At 40.9% G+C, this 12,774-nt stretch overlaps 2 protein-coding genes across 3 annotated transcripts in view; both read right to left on the bottom strand.

Moving 5' to 3' along the window:
- Positions 1-1,737: 1,737 nt before the first annotated feature.
- On the bottom strand, positions 1,738-8,039 carry LOC306927450 (uncharacterized protein). Its single transcript, XM_079507201.1, has 4 exons — positions 7,499-8,039; positions 5,346-5,414; positions 3,635-3,733; positions 1,738-2,718 (listed from the first exon to the last, which is right to left on the bottom strand). The coding sequence occupies exons 1-4, from the start codon at positions 7,767-7,769 to the stop codon at positions 1,976-1,978; spliced, it is 1,182 nt and encodes a 393-aa protein (XP_079363327.1). The 5' UTR covers positions 7,770-8,039; the 3' UTR covers positions 1,738-1,975.
- A 906-nt stretch (positions 8,040-8,945) lies between these two features.
- The window catches only part of LOC306927439 (uncharacterized protein), a 79,936-nt gene continuing 76,107 nt past the window's right edge, over positions 8,946-12,774 (bottom strand). For both annotated transcript variants that reach the window (XM_079507186.1, XM_079507184.1), the window contains exons 7-8: positions 12,371-12,466; positions 8,946-9,643 (exon numbers count right to left, since the gene is read on the bottom strand). In XM_079507186.1, coding sequence (XP_079363312.1) covers positions 9,027-9,643; positions 12,371-12,466 — 713 coding nt within the window. In that variant the 3' untranslated portion in view covers positions 8,946-9,026. The remainder of the gene's footprint in view (positions 9,644-12,370; positions 12,467-12,774) is intronic.

Below are 12,774 nucleotides of genomic sequence, written 5' to 3' on the forward strand. Positions count from 1 at the left end.
TAATAATCTTAGGTTTACTTATTTTTTATTACATTGGTTGCCATTTTTCCACTGGAAACATTTGCCTCTAAACTGCAACCCAGGTAAGTTTGATTGATTGAATACTTTATTAGCAGTTTGCAGGAGAGAGGGGAAAAAAGCACAGGGAAGTACAGTTCAATAAAATTCAGCTAGGTTCTATGGCTTGTTTCCATTGGGCTTCTTATGTACTCAATTCATCAAAACAAGAAATGTGAGTGTGTGTGTGCGTATAGTACTTTGCTTTGTCATCGTCAAGGAAATGACAATTACGCAATTGCATCTTATGAGAGGTGGTGTTCTTCTGCTGCCGTTATGCGCGCGCATGCTGTTGCTCATCAGTGTGACGTCATCTGTTAAGGCGTCTATTCCTGCTGCCTCCCACTCACCCACAGGTTGGTCTCGGGTACTGTCCGTACTGTCGGGTACTGTCCGTCGGTTTACAGTCAGTAACAGTACTGTGACCTTCCAGACCTGTAGAGAAGAGAACGTCCATCTAGGAGTGCAACAGTTAATCAATAACTTGTCAGACAAAAAAAATCAAGTTTCAATGAATTGAATACAGAGGACCCTAATGCTGACCCATAGTGCTTTCTTGGGTTCAATCTATTAGCATTGTATTTGTATTAAACTGTACCCTTGTCCGTTTTTTTGCAAACTGCTAATAAAGTATCCAATCAATTGATTGATTCGTTGATATATAGGCATATATATATATATATTATAGGATTAAAAACGTAGGCCAATGGATAGTTGCAGTCCCACATTAAATGGATGTTGTAAATAAACATTTTTTATTGTATTAAGTAGCTGGAGCTAAATTGAACCAAGATAAAACAGGAGGAATCTGGATGGGAGTTGAGGAAAATAAACCACAGGTAAATGTAATAGTTAAAGACATTGTCTTTGTACTACGAGTCAAGTTTAAGGTTGAAGCTGTGTGTATTTGGCCCGGGTCGGCCTAGCAGTCCGGGCACCTAGGCTAGTAATCCAGTGTGTTGAGGGTTCTACTCCCGATCCCGACAAATTTTGCTGCGTGTCATTCCCCATCTCTCTCCCCTCATTTCCTGTGAACTAAATTAAAAACCCACAAAAAAAAACGGTGTATTTGACTTTTGCCTCCACATGAAGTTCCATGAGTCCATAATGAAAAGTCAGTTGTCTTAATATTAATATTGAGCCTTGATTGTAAAGATGTTTGGATACTCCTTTATTATGAATTATGACAGTGACCAATTATAGACTTATTTTATTTTGTCATTACAGAGGAAAAAAAAGCACATATGCCACCAAAATGTGGAACGCCCTACCAACAGTCATTAAGACATGCGAATCCCTTGACTCCTTCAAAACCGCTCTCAAAGGGCACCTACGGATGGCTGCAATTCGAAACTGGCCCCCGTAAAATCTGAATCCCCCCCCACCGCCCCCCCCCCTTTTTCCCCTCACTGTATATGTTTCTTTTCCCTTTTTACCTCCATTATGATGAATTCCTGTACTGTTCTTTGTCTATATAGAAGTGTCTATTTGTACGTCTCTAAATGTTTTGATGAATTGAACATGGTGGACCCTGTTGTAAACAAGTGTAATGCTTAATTGGGTCGTCCACTCACAGTTAACAGCCTTTGTATTGAGTGTGTGCTTGAAATGTACTGTAATTCTGCAAACTGTTAATAAAATTTTCAATCAATCAATCAATTTCAATCAATCAAAAGAACTGCTGTAAATGATACTGTGAAGTACTGGACTAATAGACTTACAAAAGGAAGTAAAGTCTCCTCGTCCACTCTTTGCATCCTGACAGATGCACAGTCTTGGTTAATGCATACACCAGAAAGAACTAGTACGCCACATTTACCTATTTTATAGTTACACTGTTTACATACAGTGGAAATCTGTTTCTCCAGTGTGGGTAAGCTGGTGTCTGTTCAGGTCAGAAGACTGACTGAAACTCTTGTTACAATGTTTTACAGTCGAATGGTTTTTCTCCATTGCAGATACACCGGTGGCTTTTCAGAGAAGGACGCCAAGTGAAACGCTTGTCACAATGTTTACACTGGAAAGGCTTTTCTCCCGTGTGGACACGCTGGTGTAGCTTCAGATCAGCTGACATAATGAATCTCTTGTCACAAAGTGTACACGGATGTGGTCTGTATCCAGTGTATCCAAGCTCGTGTCTCCTCAGATTTTCGGAGCTAGCAAAACTCTTGTCACAATGTGTACAGAGGAAACGTTTTTCTCCAGTGTGGCTGTGGGCATGCTGGTGTCTTTTCAGAGAAGCTGACCAAGTGAAACTCTTGTCACACTGTTTACATTGGAATGGTCTTTCTCCCGTATGGCTATGCTGGTGGCTTGTCAGGTGACTTGACTGAGTGAAACTCTTGTTACAATGTTTACAGTGGAAAGGTTTTTCTCTGGTGTGGACACGTTCCGTCTCCCCCCAATCATCATTGTCGTCAGTGATTTCAGTGTCATACTCAAGCTCAACTTCAACTTCAGAACAGTGCGAAGAGATGTCTTTATCAACTTCACTTTTCACTTCTAGAAATGTCAACATTGACCCATCAGGCTCCTCTGGTCTTTGAAGTATCTCCTCCTGTTCATTAATGTGTGGAAGCTCTGGTTCCTCCTGGAGCAGACTGGGGCTCCTCTCCTGTCCATGAGAAACCTCCTCTTTACACACAAAAATGTGCAGGATGCCTAGGAGCAGAACAATAACATAATAGTGAAAACTGGATTTCTAAAATGTAAAACAATTCTTCCATTATAAATGTTCCATGTAGAAACCTACTTAGATTAATGCAAAGTCATACTACAAAATACATATTTTGAGTAATTTTTAGAAGTTCTATGTTAATTGCTTGTTTAGTTTGAGTCATGAAACAATGTTAAAACACAATACACAAATAGGGTTTGTCTGTATGTAGGCTGTCCAGCGTGTCCGCCAGACACATCAGTGTCTGTCAGGCTAGCTAGTTGTGCCACTGCCAGTAGGCAGTTTTTCATCTGATAGAATATGCTTCTTTCCCCTTTTTTCAGATGATAAAAGTGCAGAATGTAATCTGTCGAATTCTGTTTCATGCACTGAAATCTGAAAATATATGCAATTGTAATTGATTGAAGATATGCACATTCTTTCTATTCTTCTGCCTACACATATATGTCATGTATGAGCGAATAGTGGAATGGCATCAATGTCACGTGATTCCTTGGTTGACGCTGAAAAAAACTTGGATGTGAGTCTCAAAGAATATTAGATAAGATTATTGGCAGAATCGCTGAAAGTTTAGTATATTTGGCGGTCCTGTGTTCATTTTTCATTAACAGCGGTGGTTGTTGCAATAATCTGTAATACAATAGGCTACTTCACCATATATATTTGCCATGTACTTAGTCCGCACCCCCCCCCCCCACCTCTACAACAAGGTGGGGGGGGTAACATCTTTACATACAATAGTTGATATACAAGCTAGAGATTTTGTAGATCTGTTCATTTCAGCAAATGTTTCACCTCAAAATTGAGGAAAAGGCCCATCAAAGATCTGTGTGTTGTTTTTCTAACAGCTGTACAATGGAACAGAAAATATGAAAGAAAGAGAAAGCACATGAAACTTACTGAGGTGTGGGTGGTCTTCAGGTTCCTGTTTAATAGAAACGTCCCTGTCTGAGTCTGGAGAGTTCATCTTTACCTGCAGTCTGGCCTCCACACACTGGTCTGAAATGAAGGAATTGAAAAGGGACATTAATGACTGGACGCAGTGGTCAACAGTTATTAAAGTCAAACAACATATGAACGTTGGGTGCAAAGATAATGGTATATATACTGTATATACTATATACATGTGGCCGGGTGGGGTATGACGAGTAATGTGGGCGTGTCTCTGGTGTGAACTAAAACTTCAGGGGAGAAGTTGGCACGGGACCAAACACTTCCGTGACTGAGGGGGCTGCAGCAAGCCGTGTTACTGCAACGAGAGAGAGAGGGTTGCGAGCAGGGCTTTGATGCCAAAGTGTTCGGGAACGACAGTCTGTTCCGACGAGGAAAGGAGATAAGCAGGGAGTTAGCAACTCGCACTGAAAAGAGGGATGCAATGAGAACGGGGTGCTTGCCATGGTCATATGTTTGGGGCGTCGTCCACGCTGAGAGTAGTGCAGTCACTTATTAAAGTTGATGAACAGGCTGGTTGAGAACCCACACCTATGTGTTAATTGTGTGTGCTCAGCGGTAGCAGTTTGTCTTTGATGTGATCACGAGTCAGTGGTCACTGCTTTAGCCATACTGAATTAAGCTGTAGGTTTTATTGTTACTAGGGAAAGCTAATGTTCTTGTATGATTTAATCTGTCTCTACTTTTATTGTTAACTTTGATATCAATTGCTCGTAATAAAGTCCATATTTTATATATTGCATTTTTCTAATAAAGATTGTATACTTTAATGATAAGTCTGTGGTCCGTCTAATATGTACCTATAGTGTCCGGTTACATACAGTTTATAAATGGTATTGTAGAAGACATCACGCTTAACTAAAGATTACACACGGGAAATGTATCAAAAGAGTGATTCCAATGATGCAAGTAATGGCTTTAACGTGAATGAGGTGAAAGTAGCCAATAAGTGCAGTTCAAACAATGGGCCAACCCAACTGGGAGGTTAAGGTCTGTGACCCAAGCTACAACTTAGTAGGGATGGGGAATTGTATTCGATCAAATAAGCAGCCTTTATTTGACCTCAATGAAGGCAGAGATCAAAGTTGGGCTGGTCAATTATTCATATTATCAGTTACAACTTTGGCTTGTTTTGTTCTGTGTTTAGTTTTAAATCAAGTGCAACAGTTTCATTAACATCACTTTCGCCCCTCCCTAAAAGCTCAAACTCAGTCTCAGTTAGACTGTGAGATGTTTAGTTCAGATCTAGTCAAGATGATGGAGTCTTTGTCGAGGAATCTGATGAGGAAAAAATAAATAAGACATGGCATTTCCGGGGGTCCCTGAGAACCCGTTTTAAGAGAGGTTGGGAATATATTAAAAATAAATCGAAGAAATTGTGCACTTGGTAACTAATTTTAGATTTTTGGCGTGGTGTTAGGTATGGGCATAAGGTTTTCTAAACTTTGGCATAGCTCCCGGCAGCCATCGTGGACGCCATCTTGAAAATTATGCCTTTCCAGAGGTTATTTTGTCCTACATTTTTGAGCGGTGCCTCCACTCCTTTAAGCAGCTATGTGTGTCTGTATGTATGTATGTATGTATGTATGTATGTCCGAGCACAAAAGCTGCAACACGGTAATTCTGTCACTTCGACCGTTTCGGACGTAGGAAGGCTCACCGGAACCGTCCAAGTGTAATGAAGGTGCCCAGTCAGGATCGGACTCAAACATTTCCATGGCTGGTTTCCCTGAAGAGGAAACAACAAAATAGTCAACATATATTCAATGTACGTTTTTCTTGTTCCCTAAAAAAAAAGAAAAGAAAAAAAAGAGCACAGTATGCAGCATTACAGATAAAGGCGAACATGACCTGCACAAATTGGTTCATTCCAACAGCAACATTAACAGCAAAATCAAATAGTGTTCAAGCATGTAGTGATGTTGTCAAAACATTAGACGACTAGGGCTGACCCAAAAAAATTGAATATTCGAAGCTTTGTTTGATGGCACGGGATTCAAACATGTTATTATTATTATTAGAACACCATTAATAATTATTGTTATTATTATTATAATTATTATTTAATCAAAATAGCTGATCTACAAGCCCACAACTCATTGCAGCGTGACATGTTGAGAGCTTTTAGATCTGCTGTCCATCAATCTGTTACCTTGTCTTTTTGTCTCTGTTACAGTTGAATTAAGTTCATGTGGAGCAACACAGCTGGGCTACCCTAGTCGAGTTGCATTAATACCTATATCAGTGGTTCTCAAACTAGGGGTCCTTCAGGGAGTTCCAGGGGGTCCCCGGCTAAATGATAGGAACCAGTTCAAACTCAGACCAGACCCAAGTGGGTGATCCGAGACCTCCAGGAGGGAGGAGGCTCTAGTTACTGCCTCTTGTACAGTTCTATGAATTGAGCTTGGGTTCTCCCAGAAGTCTTACTGTACTGGCCACTTTGACAAGGCTGCTGAGCCTGTTCTTGATTGCCAGGGTCAGATTACCGTAGCAGGCAACCATACAAAACATGAGGACAGATTCAATAAAACTTCTATAGAAAAGAGTCATCATTACAGACGAGACACTGCTGGACTTTTTTTTTATGTAGAGGCAACATGAGAGTCAAAGGAGTTTGTTGTCAAGAACGACACCCAAGTATTTATAGCTCTCTACAACTTCAATTTCTGTGCCCTTAATGAGTGTAGGAGCAGGACTGGGAGGGGTCCTTCTAAAGCTGATGATCATATATTTTGTTTTGGTCACATTTAACTGTAAGAATGACTTGTCACACCAGGATATGAAGTCATTGACAACTGGCCCATGCTGTACTTCATTGTCTTCAAGAAGGCTAACAATCACAGAGTCATCAGCCAATTTGACAATATACCTGTTAGGGTGATTGCTACAACAGTCGTTGGTATACAGAATATACAATAGTGAGGAGAGACAACAGCCTTGGGGAGAACCAGTAGAAGAGAGCAGCAGAGAAGATAGCCGCAATTTGCAACTCTAGATTTTTTTTACAATGGGATGAATCTAGAGTTGCAATAACCTCCATTGACTCCCCACTCATCATTTTGCGTTTGCGATCTGCTGGTCTTAAACGACGTTAAACTCACCAACATTGCAGCTGTAGTCCAAGCTTGAATTTTGCTCTTTCAATCTGCAAAGCTTGTTTTTCATAAAAATCCCCCGTAGACATGTTATGAGCTACTTTCTGTCCAAAATATTCCACAAGTGATATTCCGATCCGCCATTTTGGAATTCTGCGACGGGCCGTAAAACAAGACGTGAGGGGGAGAGCTTGTTTAATAGAATCTTACCTGCACAGGTAAGACACCCAAAGAAGAGGCCGACGCAGCGCGACGCCCCGTCACGCACGGGCTTCTATTAAACAAGCTCTCCCCCTCACGTCTTGTTTTACGGCCCGTCGCAGAATTCCAAAATGGCGGAATATCACTTGTGGAATATTTTGGACAGAAAGTAGCTCATAACATGTCTACGGGGGATTTTTATGAAAAACAAGTTTTGCAGATTGAAAGAGCAAAATTCAAGCTTGGACTACAGCTGCAATGTTGGTGAGTTTAACGTCGTTTAAGACCAGCAGATCGCAAACGCAAAATGATGAGTGGGGAGTCAATGGAGGGTATTGCAACTCTAGATTCATCCCATTGTAAAGAAATCTAGAGTTGCAAATTGCGGCTACAGAGAAGACAGGACCTCATTTACCCTCACGCACTGAGACCTAACAGTTAAGAAGTCTGATCCAAGTATGATTCAGCCAACAAGGTTGGGAGACAACATGGCAGTTTCATGTTTTTGGTAATTTACCTTTGTGAAAATGCCGTGAACAAACACGTCTCTGCTGGGGTATGTCGTGGAACGTCAAGTCTTTGCGCCGTACAGCTGAGAGCCAAGCCAATCGACGCCTCTTTGTCAACTCCTCCATCTGAGGTCCGTGATGCCGCTTCCATGTTGGGAAGCGGAAAAATCTAACTCCTTGGTCTACCTCATTCCGAATCACCCGAGGCGACGCTGGCGACCGCCGGTTGTTATAGGCTCTAAGGTTATAGCACCCTATAACTGAGCAACAATACACCATTGTGAGTCCAAAACAATAACGGAATAGTCAGTGCTGTTTACAAGCCCGGCCGTGATGTGTGGAACGAAGTCGATTTTAGAACTAAGTCAAAGAGACTATACACGTCTCCACCGCTACATTTAGCTTCCGTTTCAGCTGCTAACAAACGTCCTCCTGCTGCTAAACAACACTGTTTTGAAACGACACGTTTGTTTTCTTCGTATTTTGATTAATGGTATTAACTATTAAGTGTCAGCAGCCAGCCAGTCAACACGACGCCATGTTGTTTTGTTTTCACAACTGCATTGCATTGTGGGTATGAACTATGATCTCCTTCTAGATGCCAGTTGTTGTAATGCTGCCTCCCACTGGTTGGTGTCGGATACTGTCGGTGTTGGATACCCCTTCATAGAGTATCCTGCCCAACATTGTTGTAGATTGAGAATTTGTTGAATCGTTCACTTTTTCATAAAAGCATGAGTACAATATTGTACAGTTTGGTTATATGTCCAAAGTAGAAATACAGAAATGTTATTAAATTTCAACACTCATTTTTCTGCTACGTTGTTTCCACCACCAATAAAATAATTTAACAAAAATTAATGAATTAATGAAGATGTAGGCTATACTTAAAGGTATCGTAATAATTATGGTACCACAGGAGTCGGAATGGAATGGCATTCAATATGTTTGTGTTTACACAAACACTGAAAAGTGGATCATTCAATCAATGTCAATGGCATTCAATGTTTGTGGGCTGCAACATCAACAAATACAAATAGCTATATTTACAGAGGAGAAAAAGGAAACGCGTCAGTGGTGTATGACTCCTCATTTCAATGTGAATTAATATCTAACTCCACTTGTAGTTTCCTGATAAATGCTTTTTAAGGACAGTTTTGAAAGAAACCACTGATTCACATTCTTTAACAGCACATTCCACAGTATTAGAATGAGAACCTGGTGTTGTGGGTGTCACTCACTTTGGGGAAGAAATTAGACAGGTATGAGGTCACTGCCCATACCATTACCGTAATAAGGTAATGATATATGGTATTACCCCTGTAATACACATGGGCCACATAATTCACAAATGGCTTCTTGGATGCAACACTTCAACTTCAAGCATCTCAAAACTCATCCCACTCATCACTGAAAATGTGTTCTCCATTGTGAAATGGTTTAAATCGACTGAAACTCTCCTGTATTACTTTTGCAGTGACGGTGAGCTCACTGTATTTGCCATATTTGCCACACTGCCCACAGTGATAGCGTTTCTTAACTGTATGAATTCACTGGGTTCCCATCAAGTATGAACTCTATGGTGCCTTTTGACATGACCTGAACCTTACTCTCACAGTGGTAGGGTTTTTCTCCCATATGAATTGTCTTGTGAGTTTTGAGCTCACTGCGTGTGTTGAAACTTTTCACACACACTCCACAGCGATAGCGTTTATTTCCTGCATGATCTCTCTGGTGACTTTTTAGAGTAGTGCTACTGCTGAACCTTTCACCACACAGGTTACAGAGGAAGGGTTTTTCTCCAGAATGAATTCTCAGGTGAGTTCTGAGGTTGCCTCGGGTGCTGAAACTTTTCTCACACTGGTGACATTGGTAGGGTTTCTCCCCTGAATGATGTTTCATATGAGTTTTTAGACCACTGGTACTCCTGAAATGTTTCCCACACTGGACACAGTGGTAGGGTTTCTCCCCTGTATGAATCATCTGATGACGTCTGAGACCGTTGCTGTTGCATATCATTATCCCACACTGGTCACATTGGTAGGGTTGCTCTTCTGTATGAGTTCTGAGGTGTATTTGGAGTGCACCGCTTGTTTGGAAGATTTTCCCACACTTGTCACAGTCGGTCCGTTTCTCCACTGGCAATTTATAATCTGAAGAAAAGGGAGATAAATAAACAAATCACAGATTAAGGGATTGTTTTTTTAATCAACACTCAAGCTATGTCCTATTGCCAACTGATTCTAAATGTACAAGTAGTTATGGTTACATACATATTTTCAAACAGTTTAAAAATACAAACTGTATTTGGCAGGAAAGACATTTGTAATGAGAACGAATGGAGATAAAGAAACAATATTGTAAATTAAGTATTTCATATAAGCCTAGGTGTCACCTTTTGCACAGCAAAAAGCATCCTAAATGTATTTACAAAAATATGGTGGGGGACATGTCCCCCTCCAAACCTCACGTGCACGGTCGATCACGCACGTGTGCGGTCTTTATGTGCATCGCTGCGTAAAATGCGATATTTGGGGCTTGATTAGAGCTTAATTTGACTTAGATATAAAAATATACGATGATAGTTTAGCATCCCGGACATCTGACTGTGTAGCACAGTGCAAAAAACTAGCGGATGTTATTGTTCGTTGAACCGGAAGTGCTATCGCCAGATTCGCTCTATTTGGTCAAAATCGGCATAATGGTGAAGTTACCGCCACCATCAGGACTGGGTATAATACTATAGGATTGCCGTGTCAGAATGAGATCTAGTGTGTATATCACAGATTTTTCTATTGGCATTAAAATGATGAATTAAAAATATGAATAGAGCTGGCAGAAGGCACTGAAAAGCTGCTATTGGGGTTAATTACCAGGGGTGGCGTTGAAGAAAGCATATAAAAAACTAATATAATATAATAATATAACTAATTCTAATATATTATAGTATAGTTATTTGATTTCCGTATATATGGAATACGTATATGGAATATGGAGAGAGAAGTCTGGAGCTCTCTGGTGCTGCTGTTGCCCCCGCCACCCGACTACGGATAAGCGGTTGAAGATGGCTGGATATGGAATACGCCGGTTGCGCACAACACTTTGTGCAATATTTATGACCGGGCTAGTACTCGGGAGTATCTACTCTCACACTAGCCTCGTCTTTTTTGATTGAAAGTAATATCTGTTGCAAAGGCTATATTGTCATCCAAACAGGACAGGCCTATAGGCCTACCAAAGTGTGCCTGGAGATGTGTCTGTGTAGCTGCATGACTGGCTGGAGAGTGTGGAGAGTGACTCCATCAAGATACAGGTTTGGGGGATTTAGCATGTGTAGGGAATTCACCTAATCAGGCCTAGGCTGGGGTGGCTGAGGTTGCCACGGCGATCAATGGGCTATATGCATCCAACAGACCAACACTTCCGCGTTCAGCTTGGGCCGCCGACTCAATCATAGTGAACGTACGGTCGTAATTTTGTAGGAATAAAGTTCAGTTCTTTAAACCACACTATTTCAATTGATTATTTGATGTTGTGGTTTTTGAGCAGTGCCTCCGCTCCATTACGGAGCTATGTCCGTGTCTGTATGTATGTATGTGCGAGCACGAAAATGCTGCAACACCTAAAGTGGCCAGTAGAGTACAGCACAGAGTAAAGTGTAACAGAGTACACTACAGTACGAGCCCTGGGCCGTTCCTGGGACACTGGATGGGGGTCCTTGTGGGGGTCCCCGTGGTGCACCGCTCACTTCACACAGTTGTGATTTTCATAGTTTGGATGATTTGTGTTGCGACGTTGACAAGATGACATGATCTAAAACGTCTTAAATCTCCCTTTAAAAAACGGGAGCTCTTCCAGTCTCTCACCCACTCACGCGCGTATATCTATTCTACGTCCGAGCATAGACATGGTATCGCCCCGCCTGCCTCTGATTGGCCTACCGACACTGCCGGCCTTACTAGAGTTTCCTCCGAGGTGGATAGCTGGCTGCTGGATAGTCTGACGCACTCGAGGTTACTCCTTGGTGGGAAACAAATAAATAATACAAGTACAATACAAGAGAATGACAGCTTGGCACGCGCAACCGTAAGTTTTATGTTTTGTAGAAGAGGCAAACTAATATATTGTTTATGCAGTTTATTTTACGTGTAGAGTGTAAACTTGAAACATCATTGTACTGTAAAAAGGTCTCTTTTCCCTTGATCTTTATCCTTTTTAGTATAATAGTATTAGTTTACTATAATTAGATTAATACACGATAATCGACACTAACACTTTAATTTCAATCATACAATATGTGTTCAATCAATCATTCAATCAAAGCAAACGGCATAAACAATAATAGTTTGCCTCTTCTACAAAAATAAAACGTACAAGTTACTGTCGCGTGTGCCAAGCTGTCATTCTCTTGTACTTGATTTATTTCCCACCACGGAGTAACCTCGTGTCTCAGAGGACAGTCTGGTGAGACTGTGGGGGCAAGACGGGCACTGTCGGTAGGCGGTAGTTAGTAATCAAATGGACCCTTATTAACTCTCAAGAGCTAAATTATTGTTAAAACATCTACATTCATTAATTTATCGTGATATGAAAAGAGTTGAAAACCACTGCCTTATTGGTGTTGAACTGTTGATTGTTAATGCTAACTATTATTACCATGATTGAGGCAATTTCCGCAACTGAAGCTTTTTTTAAGGTTCATTTTGTTATCAAAAAAATTATAATAAATAAATCTTGTGAGGCAGTTTTTCCCACACTTGTCGATCGTAGTGGAGATAAATATTCTGTGAATTTCCTTGTAATGATGAGGACTTTACAGACATTATTATTTCTAACAATTTTATAGTGAAAAGTTGTTTGGGTGGCAGCATGAAACTTACTGAGGTCCAGGCGGTCAGGTTCCTGTTGAATAGAAACAGTCTTGGCTGGTGCTGGAGAACTCATCTTCACCTGCTGGCTGGACTCCACAGACTGGTCTGGAATGAAGGAATAGAATAAGGACTTTGAAGTAAGATTAGACGAAAACAGAAGCGGGGAGGAGGCGTCACATCTGCATTATCCTCTGATCATTTTCAGAGCTTTCGTGCTCCAGACGGTATAACCACAGGGAATAAAGAGTGGACAAAAACAGTGGGCTCGCTACTCGAGCCCACAATAAAGTATTGAAATTTGAATGGGATTATAGAGGTAGAACACTATCTATACTATAGCAATGAGTAGAGTACTATCAGAATATAGAGCTATTTAACACTTGTGTTTTAAATATTTCTCATAATGTTTGACA

This window comes from Electrona antarctica (assembly GCF_951216825.1).
Source record: "Electrona antarctica genome assembly, chromosome: 8".
NCBI lineage: Eukaryota > Metazoa > Chordata > Actinopteri > Myctophiformes > Myctophidae > Electrona > Electrona antarctica.

Excerpts from the sequence above, each read along its gene's own strand:
- LOC306927450 (XM_079507201.1), bottom strand. The coding sequence starts at position 7,769 with ATGGTGTATTGTTGCTCAGTTATAGGGTGCTATAACCTTAGAGCCTAT. Across the intron at positions 5,415-7,498 it reads TTCACGGCATTTTCACAAAG|GGAAACCAGCCATGGAAATG; the intron begins GTAAATTACCAA and ends TTTCCTCTTCAG. Across the intron at positions 3,734-5,345 it reads ATTACACTTGGACGGTTCCG|ACCAGTGTGTGGAGGCCAGA; the intron begins GTGAGCCTTCCT and ends CCTTCATTTCAG.